The sequence below is a fragment of the Diceros bicornis genome, chromosome 22, assembly GCF_020826845.1.
Source record: "Diceros bicornis minor isolate mBicDic1 chromosome 22, mDicBic1.mat.cur, whole genome shotgun sequence".
In the NCBI taxonomy this organism is placed as follows: Eukaryota; Metazoa; Chordata; class Mammalia; order Perissodactyla; family Rhinocerotidae; genus Diceros; species Diceros bicornis.
Genome location: NC_080761.1, coordinates 39,959,225 through 39,977,800, shown reverse-complemented (window position 1 = coordinate 39,977,800; position 18,576 = coordinate 39,959,225). Strand labels below are relative to the sequence as shown.

At 36.8% G+C, this 18,576-nt stretch overlaps 1 protein-coding gene across 7 annotated transcripts in view; it reads right to left on the bottom strand.

Annotated features, from left to right (window-relative positions):
* Positions 1-6,824: 6,824 nt before the first annotated feature.
* Positions 6,825-18,576, bottom strand: part of CNTLN (centlein) — a 330,124-nt gene continuing 318,372 nt past the window's right edge. For all 7 annotated transcript variants that reach the window (XM_058565850.1, XM_058565854.1, XM_058565855.1 and 4 more), the window contains one exon: positions 6,825-8,176. In XM_058565850.1, coding sequence (XP_058421833.1) covers positions 8,075-8,176 — 102 coding nt within the window. In that variant the 3' untranslated portion in view covers positions 6,825-8,074. The remainder of the gene's footprint in view (positions 8,177-18,576) is intronic.

Sequence of the window (18,576 nt, the reverse complement as noted above, 5' to 3'; positions counted from 1 at the left end):
GATAGAAAAACAAAAGATGATAACTTAAGTGTGATCGGGGAGATAGTGGTACTTAGAAAGAAAAGTATGACCACCACATGGTTAGAATGGTTAAAATAAAAAAATACCAACAATACTAAGTCCTGAAGAGGATGCAGATCAACTTGATTTCTCAGACTTTGTTGGAGGGACTGTACAATGGCATAGCCACTCTAGAAAACCCTTTTTGCGGTTTCTTACCAAGTTAAGCACACACTTACTGCAAGACCCAGCAACCACACTCATGGGTATTTATTTTAGAGAAATGAAAACTTTCATTTGTACAAAAACTTTTACATGAATGTCCATAGTTACTTTATATGAAATAGCCAAAACCTGGTGTATTAGCCAGGGTTATCCAGAGAAACAAAACCAATAGGATGTGTATACACACACATATGCGCGCGCACACACACACACACACACACGATTCGTTTTAAGGAATTGGTTCACGCAATTGTGGAGGCTGGCAAGTCTAAAATCTACACGGTGGAAAAGTAGGCTGGAGAACCAGGAAGAGCCAATACTGCAATTCAAGTCCAAAGGCTGTCTGCTGGCAGAATTCTCTCTTGCTTGGGGGAGGTCAGTCTTTTGTGCTATTCAGGCCTTCAACTGATTGGATGAGACCCACCCACATTATGGAGGGCAATTTACTTTACTCAAAGTCCACTGATTTAAATATTAATTTCATCAAAAACACCCTCATAGACAATTCAGAATGTTGGCATATGGTGCCATATATCTGGCACCATGGACCAGCCAACTTGACACCTAAAATTAACTATCACAAGTCCACTTTTTGTTAACTGCACACACACATTCATAACAAAGTAAGGAGGAAACACTCGTGATAATTATAGTCCTCAATCCGTAAACAGTCATGTTGTTGTAGCTGGTATTTAACTATCCTCTTCCACTACCCATGCTGTATTCCCTTTTGCCCTCAGCAAGCACCTCAGCTGGTTGTAGTTCTTTACCTGGTGTATGATCCAAACCTTCATTCCTGAAGGGTCTGAAGAAGTAGTCCTGCCTGGGATGGGTTTTCCATTGACTTTAATCACAGGCCATGGTAATATTAAGAGATGCCCTAAGGGATCTCCTGTATTCAGACATACTCCTCCCTACATCCATTGTGGAGTAGAAGTCCAATTTCCTGAACTTGGACTTGGTAGTCGAAATCAATCACCCGAACAGCACAATAACTGCCTCCTTGGCCTGTTGATTCACAGGCATGGGGAGCCCAAAGTGGCTGAGTGGCACTCTTAACTTCCAATTCAGTGGAATCATTGTTGTGTCTCCTGTTGGAAGCATTCCTTCCTGTGGTGCTAAGACCTCTAGACCAGCAAAGTATAAGGTCACAGGGATAGAAAGCAAAAATTTTTCTAGTGAGTCACTAGGAGTAACAGTGGGTGGTGCCACTCCCATCTCCACCCCTTGATTCCTGGACCCATGAATCCTGGCTGTGAGAGAAACAGCACCAAATATTCGATGCTAATTCAGAGCATATACAGCCTCCTTGAGAACCTCTGCTACAGCCCTGCGAGGTATTGCCACCTAGCTGGCCCTGTGACTGAGTTTTCAAAAGGCGGTTCCACCGTTCTACCTAACCAGCTGCTTCGGGATGGTGGGGAACATGGTAAGACCAGTGAATTCCATGAGCATGGGCCTACTGACCCACTTACTTGCTGTGAAGGAGTTCCTTGATCAGAAGCAATGCTGTGTGAAATACCATGATGGTGGATAGGGCATTCTGTAAGTCCACAGAGGGTAATTTTGGCAGAAGTATTGCATGCAGGGAAGGCAAATCCACATCCAGAGTAAATGTTTATTCCAGTAAGAACAAAATGCTGCCCCTTCCATGATGGAAACAATTCAATGTAATCAATCTGTCCCAGGTAGCTGGCTGTTACCCTGGGGGAATTGTGCCATATTAGACACAGTGATTGTCTCTGATGCTGGCAGACTGGGAACTCAATAGTGGCTGTAGCCAGGTCAGCCTTGGTCAGTGGAAGGCCATGTTGCTGAGCTGATGCATAATCTCCATCCCTGCCACCATAGCCACTTTGTTCCTGAGTCCATTGGGGGATGACAGGGGTGGCTGGGGAGAAAGGCTGACAGGTATCCACAGAACAGTTCATCCTATTCACTTGATAATTAGAATCCTCCTCTGCTGAGGTCACCCTTTGGTGAGCATTCACATGGGACACAAAAATCTTCATGTTTTTCACCCATTCAGAGAGGTCTATCCACATATCTTTTCCCTAGACCTCCTTGTTATCAATTTTCCAAAATGTTCCTTCCAAGTCCCTGACTATTCAGCCAAACCATTGGCCACAGCCCATGAATTGGTATATAATCACATGTGTCCTTTGATGGGTAAATGGATAAACCAACTGTGGTATATCCATATGAACTCAGCAATAAAAAGAAATGAACTATTGATACACACAATTTAGATGGATCTCAAGAGCATTATGCTGAGTGAAAACAGCCAATTGCAAAAGGCTATACATTGTATAATTCAATTTATACAGCATTTTCAAAGTGACAAAATTATAATGATGGAGAACAGATCAGTGGTAGCCAGGGCTTAGGGTTGGAAGGAGGATGTGGGTACTAAGGGGCAACATGAGGAATATTCTTTGTGTTGATGGAACAGCTCTGTGACGGTTATATAACCTACACATGTGACAAGATTTCGTAAAACTCTACCTCCCCAAAAAATGAATGTAAAAACTTGTGAAATCCATATTTGAGTTAATAATATTGTACCAATGTCAGTTTCCTAATTTTGACAATGTAGTACAGTTGTGTAGGATATCATTTGGGGAATCTGAGTAAAGGCTACTCAAAACTCTCTATACTACTTTTGCAACTTGTTATGAGTGTTAAACTATTTCAAAATCAAAATTTATATAAAAGTAAAGGAAAAAGACAAGGTGGAAAACAAAAATGTCTTGGATATGCTTTTCTTTTTCTGGCTCGCTTCCATCACTGGATTAATGAGAAGAGTGTCAGAATTGGTGCACTAAGGAAGAATGGAGAGGGTTACCTGATAAGACAAAGAATGTTGACAGGTGTCTAAGATAGGGAGCATACAATGGGGATTAACTCCAGAAAAGAACTAGGTCCTAAGTCAAAGAAACAGGTCAAGACAAGAGGAACATTTTCTGCACCTTCAGGTTGAATAGTAGTAACCTGAGGGTAGACATTCTAGGAAAATGCAAACTTCATTTATATTTTTTGCTTTTATTCTCTTTATTAAATCTCATCCCAAAATATGCTGAGAGTGCTTTAAGTAGGTTCAGGTAAGTGAAAGGTATATTTGCCAGCTTCTGGAGTGCGGTGGGCACAGCCAAGGGAAGTCCTAATACCTCTCCACTAATAACTTTGGGTCCCTCGTGCCAGGGTTAGCATTAACAGAGAGTGACATTTTCTCTGTTATAAACCATGAGTCCATGAAGCAGGAGAGCACCACCTTCTTTTCACTTATCTTTTAATGACGATATCCTGGGAAAAAGGAAAACTGAATGGCAAAATGTGTCGGAAGGAGCTGATGTCAAGATTGTGGTTTTGTGGACGATGTGTTTTGTTTAAGAAGAAGGAAGGAAACTGAGGATTGGACTGTGGAAAGGGAATATTGGTAGTGCCCACCATTGCCTAGTGAATAGAAAAAAAATTAAAAATGTTTGTATATTTAGAAATTAAAAGGGAAGCCAAGAGGCTTTTAAAAAAATCATCTATTGGATGCAACCTTGCCACACAGGCAAGAAAAAGCTCATTTTTATTCTATTATATTAAATCACTCATATGAATTTTGTATTAATATCAAAGGCAGTTACATACACAGGAATGTAGGAATTAAAAATAGCAACTCTCATGCCCACTGATTTCATGAACCCTTCTGAACATAGACAACAAAGGGATCTCTCAAAATGTTTTCTGGTACCCATCCTCTCTGTTTGGTTTTACGTTACTTGAGGGTACTCAGAAAGATTTTCTCATTGTGGCTGTAAATTTCCTATAATAATTTTCACTCTGGACCATCTAAATCTCAGCATCATTTGTTCTACCTGGCAGAATCCTGCATAATTTTGAGAAGTGATGTGTATATGCAAAACTTTTAATAGGAGAGTAAGGGCCAGTGTTAATGAAACCCACTCCTCCCTCTGTCCCATATTCTGAAACACATAATCACGCCAACTTTTGCTTATAGCAGCCATGGCCTCTACACTTATTTTGTAATTTCTCAGGATATGAATGTTATTCATAGAGGATTGCTTTGTTGTTCTTGAGTTACTGTTGAGTTTTGAGAATTCCTTATTCTAGATATGAGTCCTTTGTCAGATACATAGTTTGCAAATATTTTCTCCCATTCTGTAGCTTGTCTATTCCTTGAGCAAAATTTTTAATTTTAATGCAAATTTACTAATTTTTCTTTCGTGCATCATCCTTTTGGTGTCATGTCTAGAAACTCTTCACCAAGTCTTGGATCATGAAGATTTTCTCTTATGTTATCTTGTATATTTTACATTTAAATGTACGATCCATTTTGAGATAATTTGTGTCTCATGTATGAAGTTTAGGTCAAGATTTTTTTTTTAACCTAGGGACTTCCAATTGCTTCAGCCCCATTTGTCCAACGGCTATGCTGCCTCCATTGAATTGTTTTTGAACCTGTGTTTAAAATCAGTTGGGCATATTTGCATGAGTGTATTTCTTGGTTCTCTATTCTGTTCCATTGATCCGCGTGTCTAGCCCTCTGCCAACACCACACACTCATGATTAGTGTAGCTATATAATATGCCTTGACATTGGGTAGAGTGATTTCTCTCATTTTAAAAATTAAAAACCACTTTTGTTCCTTTGCTTTTCCATACAGATTTTAGAAGACTTGTCTCTGTCTTCAAAATATCTTGCCGTGATGTTGATAGGAACTGTGTTAAACCTATATATCAATTTGGAGACAATTGACATCTTGGCTATGTTGAGTATCCCAATCCATACTCTCAGTATGTCTCCCTATTTATTTAATCTGCTTTGATTTCTCCCATCAGCATTTGTAATTTTCTGTATACGAGTCTTGTACATGCTTTGTTAGATTTACATCTAAATATTTCTCTCCTTTCTTTTCAAGCAATTGTAAAGTGTATTGTATTTCCAATTTTGGTTTCCATGTATTTATTACTAGTGTACTAGTGTATAGAATTATAATTGATTTTTATGTTGATCTTGTACCTTGAGACCTTGTTTAAGTCACTTATGAATTCTAGGAGGTGTTTTCGTTTGTTGTTTAGAGAGAGCTTTACTTTTTTCTTTTCAATTTGTATGTCTTTTATTTCCTTTTCTTGCCTTACTGTGCTGGCTAGAATTTTCAATATTATGTTGAATAAGAGTGGTGACAGTGGACATCTTTGCCTTGTTCATGATCTTAGGGTGAAGTGTTCAATCTTCCATCATTATGTATAACGTTAACTGTAGGCTTTTTGTAGATGTTCCTATCAAATTCAGGAAGTTCTTAGTTTTCTGAGTGCTTTTTAATGCATGGGTGTTGATTTTTCTCAAATGCTTTTTCTAAAGTTTTATGATCATATGATATATCTTCTTTCTGTTTAGATAGTGGCTTACATTAATTGATTTTTGAATACTGAACCACCTTGATCTTGTGTCTTCTGACCAATATCCCTCATGAACATAGATATAAAAATTCTAAACAGAATTTTAGCAAATTGTATTAGTTTTCTATTGCTGCAATCACACATTACTGCAAACTTAGTGGATTAAAACAGCAAAAATGTATTCTCTTACAGTTCTGGATGTGCAAAATCAGTTTCACCAGGCTGAAGTCAAGGTGTCAACGATGCCAGCTCTTTCTGGAGAATCCAATTCCAGGGGGGGACTCCATTTGCCTTTCTCTAGGGGAGAATCCATTTCCTTGCCTTTTCCAGTCTCCAGAGGCTGCCTACATTCTTTGGTTCATGGCCCTCTTCTCCCATACTTAAAACTATTGGGATAGCATCTTCAAAGTTCTCTGTCCCTCTGCTTCTGTGGTAACATTGCTCTCTATCTGACTCCTCTTGCTTCCTTCTTAGAAGGAATCAGGCCCAAATAGTTAATCCAGGATAATCTCCCCACACAAGACCCTTAATTTAATCACATTCGCAAAGTCCCTTTTGCCATATAAGATAAGAAATTCAGTTTCAGGGATAAGAGGTGGACATCTTGAGGAGCCAGTTTTCAGCCTACCACACTTTCTTTCTTTGTTTGGTTTTGCTATTAGGGTCATACTGTGCAGAGTCATTTTTATCTTTGTAATAAAATTCTGCTGTGATGAGATATTACATTTAAAATTTTGTAGTTTTTTATTACTGTTGCTTTCCTGTGAGTTGGGAATACTGTGATGAGTACTTAGTCTTGGAATGTCATATATTGCATTCTTTTAGCACAGATATAGTGTCATTGCATAATAAACATAATGCTTTGCCATCTAATTCAATAGCAAAATAACCCACACTCCACTATGCCTTAAAAGTGTGACATTTGACAGCCTTTTCCCCCTTCTTTTCATGTTTTGACATGGATATGCAGTGGTATTAAGAAAAAAATCACAGTATGATAGTATTTGTGGCACTTGAAATGCTGTCAAGTGATAACTACGTCACTGTGATTTGTGGTGTGCCAAGCAGTAGTGCATAGTGATGAGAGCACCACATACGGTCTCTGCCACAACTACTCACCTCCACACTGCAGTGAGAAAGCAGCTGTAAACAATACATAAATGAATGAGCATCACTATGTTCCAATAAAACTTTATTGATGGACACTAAAATTCAAATTTCATATAACTTTCACATGTTACAAAATATTATTCTCCTTTTGATTTTTTTTAACATTTGATAATGTAAAAGTCATTCTTAGCTTGAAGGCCACACAAAAACAGGTGGCAGGTCAGATTTGCCAACTTCTGCCTTAACCTCATGGGACCTATATATTCTAAAGGGAGCAGGGAGAGGAGAAAATAACAAGAAAATAAATAAATGAACAGGCAAAATTGATTATTTTGTGTTATAAAGAAAATTAAATAGTAAGATGGCCAGGGAATATGTCTCTGAGGGAATATGTAAGGTGAACCTGAATGATGAGAAAGAGCCAGTCACGAGAAAAGTTGAGTACAGAGTATCCTAGAAAGAGAGAATAGCAAGGGTTAAGACTGGAGGCAGGCAAAAGTCTGGTGAATTAGAGGAATCAAAAAAGTCAGGTGTGACAGGAATGTAGTGAGGAGGTAAAATGACGGGTGAATGTTTGGAACCTAAATAAGGATGACAACATAGTTAAGACCTTAGTTAGTTGACCACAGTAGGAGTTATGCTAGATCTAGCCTAATTTTGTACACTGGGTTTGTGGTCCCTTGCTAATTTATATGCCCACACAAAGAATTGTGAATTTAAAAAAAGAGAGAGAGAGAAGGAGAAAATATTTTTATTTTTGCCAAACAGTTCTAGGAAAATACAGTATCACCTATATAATCCAGTATGTTGAGAACGGATATATTGGACGACACAAGTTATTTCATTAAATGTTCACCCTTAAGTTATGATGCTTCATTTTATAAGTGCTTACAATACAAATGTGTTGCTTATTGGATGATTTAAGGCCATTTGTAGCAGTTTTATGTAAAAAGTCTAGTTTCTTTATAAAACTTAAAGCATTAAATCCCCAGTTTACACTTTTTTCTTTTTATATTCAGACCAATTTGTGTGTGCCAAGCTTGTTCTAATTTTTCCTAATGCACTGGAAGGAAAATCATTTTTAAGTTTGCATTGATTTGTGGCAATATTTGTTTTCAACAATCAAATGCTACACTATTTCCTTTTAAATGGCTAAGCACTTAATTAGTTTCACTTGTTCAGCAATTAACTAGTTTCAGACTTCTTATTTTGGTATTGAACCTGACTATTGATAGCTGGAGCAGATATTGCATCAGGATTGCAATGCATGTTTTCCAATCACACCACATAAAAGTTTTCACATTTGAAAAAAGTTCTCCATCATAATATCATCTAATATCTTTCATAATTGTGAAATATACTTCAACTAGTTTCTTTTTTTCATTTATCTTCTCAAGTACTGCTTCTAGTAAATACGCGGCAAAAGGAAGCTGTAAGAGAAACAGAAAGAAAGATGACCAAAACTCTGTATTTTCTTCAGTTCAAAAACATATACTGAATATCATTAAACCATTAGAACTCAGCTATCTGCAACTTTGCACCCATGATGGCACCTTACTGGGTCTCTTCTCAACTGATCTTGCTGGCTAGTGTGGGTAATTTTGCCTTTTATAATAAAAATGATAAAAGAGCAGAAGTAAAATGAAAAAAGATAAACGCCTTATTGAACAATTCGTGGTTTACTGACCGTGTTGATGGTGTAATCTGCAACACAAGCAGCTAAGCCGTTTGCCTTCAATCAGCGGATCAACAGCGGGTTACAGTCATCTCTAGGGCCCACAGGCCTACAGGAGAGGTACTGTATGTTCCTCACTCACAAAAGAATGAACGAGAACTATCAATCCACTTGTCTGTGCTACAGCTGAACACCTCAAGGGTTGTAGGGTAAAATTTCAGGGGAAAAAAATGGCGAAAGCATACCCATTGATTAAGTTGTTATAGAAAAGTTTGTTTGGCATGTCAAAGTATAATACACATGTTGCAAACCGCTGAGTTTATGAAACATAGAGTACATTTTTAAATTTCATCATTTATATAAGTTTTCTGGCAAAGTTTTATAGTTCCCTCTGCTTCACTGGGTTGCCTGTAGAACTCCAATTCATATAATACATTTATGGACTGTACATAAAAGAAAATCCGAAATGTTCCCCAACTACCTCCCATAGCCCTCCCAACTTCTTTTTATCCTCCTTCCCAGCTGTCTGGTCTCAGATAAGAGGCTTATAATAACTCAGAAGTTCAGTAAGTCATTTTTCGGAGTTGTCCTTTTGATTAACCAGGGAAAGACTACTTTTGTCTTCTTGAATATATTAATGAGAATGCTTGTCGTGCCCAGTCCCCTTCCCTACAGAGAAGCAGCAGCCGGCCCTTTTTGGGGCCAGGACACCACTGATGGCATCACTGCCAACACCTGACAAAGACAGCCTGCTGCCCCCTGGAGGAGATGCTCAGCTGTGCTCAGCTAAGGTGATTATAATTAGCTAAACCAACGAGAATGGTTCTTTTCTGAATTTGAACTAGGGAAAAGAGAAAAGATTGGCCAGTAGCAGTGAAACAACAGGCCAGATGGGCACAAACAGATCATGTAGGCCGTGAAGGAGAAACAGACCGAAGCTGGTCCATAGAATTGCCTCAGATCCTAAACAGCCTTCTAGTTTAACTTCCTTCTCCTTAAGGCAGTCTGAGTCTATGTTGGGATAGACTATATCTATAGTCTATGTCAGGAGCTTCACACATTTATCTTACTTGAAACTTACCACTGAAGAAAGCATAAGATACCAAACTATCACATTTGTTCAGTTCCAAGATACAGTTGAATATGAGATACTCACATTGACTTAAAAATAGCTTTCTCTGGAAAAAAAAAAACCTACCACATTAAATATACTCATACCGCATACGCATTCCAATTTCAGAAATGAGAAAATGTGAGGAAAATGCATCTTAGAATCAAGGAGAAAGAAGTTGTTGGATTCCCTTCTGGAAGATAATGATACTAAGAGCAAATCCTTACTTTGACAAATTGCCCTTCTGGGATGAAGAAAAGAGTTATAATTGGCAAAACTGCCAGTTTTACAAATTAGATAATTTACATTCTCAGAGAATTAATATTAGATGTTAAAGAAATGCACAAAAAACCCACAAAACTATTGGGTGACTTTCTTTTAGTTTGACTGTGGCATGTGGCACTCAGTACCACAGGCATTCCTATCAAAAAGGCAGACAAACAAGATGGAGAATAACCTCCCATCTCTTTCTGGTAAAAACAAAAGCAGAAATGAGTGTTTAAAACGTCATTTCCTAATGTTGTTCTAAGGAAAAAAGGGTTCTCTGATCAAATAAGTTGGGGAAACAGACCAAACTTTAAAAAGTTCCTTTATTTCAGGATCTCTCAGAGGCTTTAAGATGCTAACAGGCACTGTGTTTCTCAAGAGTGCAATATAATACCTGTTTCTAAATTCATTTGTCCCCCCTTTTCTCATGGTCTGTTTATCATGTGGCACTATCAAGTGGCCATGGAACACACTTTGGGAAACATGCTGGTTACATAATTTCCTATGTAATAATGTCACAGCACTTTTACCAGGCCACAATGTATTGACATTAATCATCTTATTTGCAAATTTCATTTTAAAATTAAAAATATAAACCTACTCTTATCATTTTATGATCTGAACAGTTTTCAACTTGGCATGTACTTGCACATTTTGCTTGCCTTAAAAAAATCTCTCTCAAAGAATTTCTCTTCCAGGAAGCCTCCAAGGTGAATAGGAGGTCCATTTACTAATTTATTGCTGACAACTCCCTTTATTCTCTTCTTCCAGCTCTCAATAAAATGAAAAGCCCCACAGTTAAACACAATTGTTTGTCAATACTGTTTTATTGGATTGTAAGCTTCTTTTAAGCTCTGTATAGAGGCTAACTCATTATGGATTTCAAAAAGCAATCAATCTTTTAATCAAGATGCACAGTATGTGTACATCCATCTGCCTTTCTAGGTTCTTCTATTTTTCTCTACAAATAGGTCAGAAGAATATTATTATGTGTTTATATAATATTAGACAAAAGTTCATAAATCTTATGAGTTAGTTGGAGATGTTTCTTTATTTTAATTGAACTTTTCTATTTTCCTTTTTTTTTTTTTTGTGAGGAAGATTAGCCCTGAGCTAACATCTGTCGCCAATACTCTTTTTGCTGAGGAAGACTGTCCTGGGCTAACATCTGTGCCCATCTTCCTCCATTTTATATGAGATGCTGCCACAGCGTGCCTTGACAAGCGGTGTGTTGGTGGGCGCCCGGGATCCGAACCCCAGGCCACCGCAGTGGAACGCGTGCACTTAACAGCTATGCTACCAGGCCGGGCCCCTCTATTTTCCTTTTTTACGGAGCAATTCCTACATTTTTTCCCTCTAAACCCAGTGCTCACTCTACTTGCTGTTTATGACCTGCAGTTCACTGGCACGTAAATCTACATCTTCAAATAGGCCTTTCAAAAATTATTTTTTTAATATATAAGAATCAATTGTAATTTTACAACATAAAATCAATGTAATTTTATATTAAAATAGTTAATAATTGAAAGAAACTTAGAGGAAGACTAAGGAAAAGTCAGAATTACAAAACATTTCATAAAATATACTTATTGTTTTCAAATGAATACAACAACTTAAAGTAACTATTAACCAAAATATTTTAACTAGATGTCCCTCTTACTTTAAAAATAGTTCTCTATTTATGGAGTAGACTCAATACATATTCAAATAATGAATGCACTAACAGCCCTGATTTTAAAAATAGCCTCTCTTACCAAGTTTATACTAATCATTTATTTATCCACCTTTTTTCAGAGATTATACAGATAAAAATTTCTGCTCAGTTTAGGATGAATTAACAAAAATTATTGTTTTTTGATAATGGATAAGAATGGGATTTTTAAGTTAATTGGCTATTTTAATTAACAGAGAGTTATCACTTATATCACATACAGATTATCATTAACTCTTAAATCTCATAAATTATGGTTAACCTGAAGACTAGATGGACATAATTTTATCTACAGTGATTCGAGAAAGCTCTTCAAAATCTTACAGTACCAAATGAACATCAATTCTCAGCACACAGCTACAGGTTGGGTAGAGTTATGACTGAAACTGTACTTAAATATGACATGCCTTGGAAAGTGCTCTAAAAAGTCACATGGTCTGCTTATTTGTTTGCCCCATTTTTTAAACTGCAAAATGTTTTAAAAACACTAAAAAGACTAGGAGACTCAACTTTCTGCTACTTGGGAGCCCAGATTAAGTGCAAGTTTATTTCATACAGGCAGTTTAGAGTCAATTAAATTCTCTCCATATGCATTCTGGAGGGGGCTAAGGCTCCCCCAGAACTCCCTCAGACACAGGAAGCACAACCATCCTTTTACTGACAGGATTTTGGAGCTGGATTGAAGTGGCAATCTGATTGGCCAATAGCAAGGATCCTTGCTCACTTGCCCCGTCAAATATGTCTGAAACAACAAACCCAACAATTACGCTACCTCGGGTTTCATCTAGGATGGTATGTGCCAGGGACTATGAAGTCCAGAAAGCCTGCATGGTTTCTTTCTTTCTCTTGCATAAAAAGGAGAAGTGATGCTCCTGGTTATGTCAGTGCAGAGTTACACAAGCTCGAACTCTTCAGCATAAAGGAAGAAACGGACAAGTGAAGAGTTGACACTGTGTGAGATTTCTTAGTATGGAAATTTAACTAGGACATCAGAACAACTACAGAGAGTTTGGCTTGATCTATACTGTAGTCTTGAAGTGGATCTTCCTAGTGGTTCTGGCTGTCTCTGCTGCAAAAGATGATTTCTATTACTGGAGGGATTTCCCTGATTTCACACAGATTTTCAGCTTCTCTTGTGTGTAAACACCTACAGATATTTGCCTTTAGGAACTGGTATGCCATTGATGCAATCTCAAATTTATCACTCACACTTACAAATTGTGGCTTCATTCAGAGGTGTTTCTGTATAAAGGGAAGATATGGGTGATGGCTGCGGAGGGTGGAAAGCTATCTTAGAAGAATAATAAAGCCTGAAGTCCATGACTGTAAAACAGAGAGATAACTCACAGCATCAGCACTAAATGCGAGGTGCTCCTAATAATAAAAAATGCAAAATTTTTGTGTTGAAAGAAAAAATTGAAATAAGGGTAACTTGTTAAATCTAAAGGACAAGATTAACATTTTAACCATTTTCATTCTTTTTTTTTGTCAGGATGATCAGCCCTGTGCTAACATCTGCCAATCCTCCTCCTTTTTTCACTGAGGAAGACTGGCCCTGGGCTAACATCCATGCCCATCTTCCTTCACTTTATATGGGACGCCGCCACAGCGTGGCTTGACAAGCGGTGCGTCGGTGCGCACCCGGGATCTGAACCAGCGAACCCCGGGCCGCAGCAGTGGAGTGCGCACACTTAACCACTTGCGCCACCAGGTCGGCCCCCCATTTTCATTCTTGTTTTTGGTTTGAAAACTATTACCAAAAAGATATTGCTTTTAAAATATAAATTGACTTTAATCTAGTTTGAGTCATACTGAAATACATATTTTATGTATTAACCTGCTTTTACACAGGATATGATTCGGTGAGACTTTGAGACTTTAGTAAGAAACGCCAGTGCAGTTTGATTATTATAAAATTAAAGGTGCAAAATTTGTTAGAAATAAATATTTATACATACACACATATATACGTAATATATATTATATAGACACATATTTAGATGGATAAGATCCACTCTATATCTTGTAATTAAAAGACTAAACTTGTTAAAATAAGTAAGAATGCTATCAGAAAGAACAACTTATTTATAATTTAAATTTGGCACTGAATTTTGAGCTTAGTTTCCTAAATGTTGTTTATATTTCTGGCACATATCATATATATGAGTTCTGATGAAAACTGACACACAGAGAAGGCTGTATCTGCTGTTCTCAAACTTTGATAAAGGCTGTAATTTGTTTTCCCTTTCATGTTTTTCCCAATTTTTTTACAGTGGTAAAATACACATACTATAAAATTTACCTTTTAATTTTAACCACATATGTCTTTTTTCTAGAAACATAAAAGTAGGCTTGAAATTGTTCAATTAAAAAAAAATCCCAGCAAGTCTCTGAAGGGAAAATTTTAAACTGTTGCTATTTCAGCGAACTGTGAGAAATGTGTGTGGTTGACTGAGTGTGTGGGTTTATGTGTGAGAGAGATGAGTGTGTGAGTGTGCAGGGATGTGTAAGTGTGTTACAAGTACAACATAGAAAGCACAGAGTAAGTGTGCTCAGAGTTGTAAGGAGAAACTTGCAGTTAATCTTCAGGCTGGAAGTTACTCGGTTTACAAAAGCCAGGGAGATCTACAAAACCCTCTCACTGCCATATTGCAAGGCATTCTATAGAAGGCAAGCATATTTTGCAGAGAGGGCACTGGGGAAAGAGTCATTTTAAATATCAGCATTTGCAAGATTGGAAGCAACTAATAGGAACAGAGATATTGAAAGCTAAAGAAAAACCACTGATTAAAGTCTGTACTTTAAATTCTCAGCACCTGAAGGAGAAAGACAGAATATTTCATACGGTCCCAACACAAGAAAATGATCTATACCAAGTGGACTAAAATAGACTGAATGAAACTCAGAAAAGAGAATAAGGCAACAGCAAAACAAAATCAAGACACATTTTCTAGCCATTCCCAGCAAAGGGTTTTTATACAAATCCTAGTAAAGAACCATACTGTGTTTATAACTTTATTATTGTTTGTTTTATACAAGTATACATATTTTAATATGTATACCCATAATCTGTTCAAGTTAATTGTTCAATAAATTTCACAGTTTATATATTTTAACTATTTGTTCATTGCCCTCCCTCCCCAGAAATGTAAGCTCCACGAGGGCAGGGATTTCCGTCTCTTCTGTTCACTCTGTGCCCCCAAACCGGAAACAATCCCTGACACGTCGTAGGCACCCAAAACATGTTTTTCAAATGGAGTCCACAGCATGGGTTCAGTTTTATCTCCACTAATTCTTTCCATTGCCTTTATAAAGTCCCGAGTACAAAGGGCTGTTTCAGGTGTTATGAAGGTCTGAAAACAAAACTAAATGACCTTTCTTATAATTTTAATTTTGAGGATCAGAACGGACAGAACAAATAAACTGTCTCTTCGAGGACAGAGTGTTAAGTCACTGACTCCTTGTTTGGATATATGAGGAGGTAATATCAATTAGAGTAGAATAGAAGGACATCTCCTTATGTGCCAGCTGAAAGGAAACAGATTAAGTATAAAATAAAATAATTTATCTCATGTATTCACAGTTATGGCCAGTAGACAGAAATTCAAATTCAAATGCATTAAAGGCAATCTTTGCTAATGGTGAAGGACATAGCGTATGTGATATGAGGCCTTCACTGAATTTAGTTTTAAATGCATTTTTTTCTCTTTCAATATGTCTCATATTAAGGAATTCATTTTTTAAATGGAGATATAATTTACATAAAATTCACCATTTTAAATATGTCATTGGTTTTTATTATATTCACAAGGTTGTACAACCATCACCACTATCTAATTCCAGAACATTTTTATCACCTTAAAAGAACCCTGTACCCATCAGCAGCCACTCCCTATCTCCCCCCATCCCCTGGCAACCACTGACTTATTTCCAGTCTTGATAGATTTGCCTATTCTGGACATTTCATATGAATGCAGTCATATTGTGTGTAGCCTTTCGTGTATAACTTCTTCCACTTAGCATAAGGTTTACAAGGTTCTTCCATGTTGTAGCATGTATCAGGACTTCATTCCTTTTTTATAGCTGAATAATATTCCCATGTATCCATATACCACATTTTGTTTAGCCATTCATCAGTTGATGGACCTTTGAGTTGCTTCGACTGTTAAGCTACTATGAATAATGCTGCTATGAGCATTCATGTAGAAGTTTTTGTATGGACATATGTCTTCATTTCTCTTCTATATACCCAGGGGTGGAACTGCTGGATCATATAATCTCTATCTTTAACTTTTTGAGGAACTGCCATACTATTTTCCACATGGCGGCACCATTTAACATTCCCAATAGCGATGTATGAGGGTTCCAATTTCTCCAGATCCTCACCAACACTTGCTATTGTGTGTCCTTTTGATTACAGCCATCCTACTGGGTGTGAAGCATACATCTCATTTTGGCTTTTGGTTTGCTTTTCCCTCATGATTAATGATGTTGAGCATTCTTGCATGTGCTTATTGGCTATTTGCACATCTTTTTGTAGAAATATCTATTCAAATCAGTTTCTTTTCTTTTTATCGTTGAGTTGTAAGAGTTTCACATGTGTTCTTAAATGGTTAAATTTAACTGAGAAAGCCAAACAGAAGGCTGGGTTGAATTAGTGACAAATCGTGACTCCTTGAATATTGTTAATGAAACGTACCTACTAAATTTTCTACGGCTTCAATAGTTGACATCTACCAAATCTGATCTACCTCTTTGGAGCCCGAAAACTCTTTCTCATCATGTAGGTTATTAAACTCCCCCCTATTTGGTTTCTGCTTTCTGACCCCTTCATCTCATCTCATTACTGTCATCAGTTCAATCACTATCACGTGAATCACCTCTATCTCATCCTTTCTATTTCCATGGACAGGGCATATCCAGGCCCTCGCTGACCTTCGCCTAGACTACCTTCTTGTGCCCAGTCTCTTCTCCCTTCAAGCCACCCTGCATGCTGATCTCACGTATCTTTCTAAAGCACAACTCTGATTACATCCCTTTCCTTCTCAAAAGCTTTCATAGCTTGGTCTCAGCCTACTTTTCCTATCTCTGTTTTTTTCTCCCACTCCTTAAACTACAGAAAAACTAATTTTGGGGGGGAGGGTTCTTCCATCCTATTATAATCATTAATTTACTTGTTTGTCTCTGCCATAAATTTTAAGTTTTTAAAAACATATTAATGTAAAAAGAGGAATTAAAACAAGTAAAAATGTTCAAAGAAATTAAAAGGCAGCTATGCTATAAAAAATGGAAGTAGATACTACATTTTTTTCTGTGTGATTCTTATTACTAGAAATCTGTGGGGGCAAAGGTTAGGTGCAGATAAAGATCAAATATATAAAATTACCAATTGCATCAGGACTATTTGAAATAATGAGGACATATATTTGCATTCTGTATTAAATATGGATAAGTTAAGGTTTTAGCTCCTTTAGTTCTCATGCACTTCTGGCTAACAGGAGCAGTGGGTATTATATTATGGTAAAGTCCTATATTGCCATATGGTAGAACAGCTTTTTATTTTGTGGTAAGTATTTTATCAATATAAATTTTCATTAAATGAATGCAGAAAAAATTTTCTTTAACAGAAAACAATTCTGTGGCCTAACCCTTAAATAAGAGATAAAACCACAGGGCCATATTAACTCCTATGATCTCAAAATACTATTATACACAGCACCCAACACAGAGAGAGAACATAAAAGGGAAGTTTTCCTATAACTTTATCTTCAAAATATTTTAATAATCAAACATCAATACTGAATTAATTAGCATTTTTTATGGCATGCACACAATTATTCCATGGCTTGAAGATCATGTGGCCTCAGATACATGGAGCCGTATGCCAAAAACTAAACAAAATGAATGAATGAACATATTTACACTCTTGCCCACACAATCGTGTGAGCATAACTTAGACCCTAAAAAATTGGTGGACAAAGAAAACCTCTTCTAAAATTCAGGACAAATATAATTGCTAGAATTGAGAGAGAAGAAAAGTAGGCGAAAAAAAAAAAAGAGATGTTTTCTATTTTATAGATTGTTCTCTTGGGCGCAATTATAAAGTGACATTTAGTTCAACCAATGAAGTCTCTTATTTTTTTTTCACAAAATTCAAAGACATCAGCAAAACCACCTATGTCAGTAATAAAAATAAAAAGTGTTTGACTTTTTAAATGTTAGCATACTGTCACAGTGGAATAAAATTAGCTTGAAAAATGATCTAAAGGCACATGATGCAGTTCATTATGTATAACAGCAACAGCAGCGGTTTCCCAGTGTTCATAAAGTCTGCTCCATTAAATTTACCTCCAGTCAATAATTAGGAGTCCACAAATAAACCTGGGCAATTAAATCAATACTGCCAGGCAATTATATTCCAGAGTCTAGGCTCAGTGGCACAAAAAGGCACTATATCAAACTGCAGTATTAAGTGGTCTAATGCCATTTTCAACAGGATTTTTTTACACTAATTGGACAGAATAAACATATATCCAAATGATGTGTAACGTGTGTATGTACGTCTACATCTGTTAGTTAAAAAATTAGGTCTGGTGTCAGTATGGCTTTAGTAAAATGTAATAAAGATTTATATGTATTTATTTGTTATTTTTATGTTCATAATTGGTGATATAATTTCCACATTAAAGGGTCATATTTACAACTTGAATACTAAAAAAATTCATTAAAAAGTTTATTTTTATCATTTTCAAGCTAAAAAAAGTAACCCATGACAACCATTACTGAACTCCTTTGATATGCCAGGCCCTGGGCTGGATGCTGGGCGCACAATATGATTAAGAGATAGCCTTTCTTCTCAAAAACCGAGTTGTCACTGTGAAAGCCTTTGTCCAGCACTTCTGCACTTAAACTACTTTGAGGAAAATCACCTTCTATTACTATTGAAGTGATTTGGATAATGTTTCAAAAATATATGAAACTGATACTAAGAAGATAAGTAGGTCACATATTACTTACTTACTTATTACTTACTTATGCTTTTCCAAAAGCATAGATACGGCTGTTT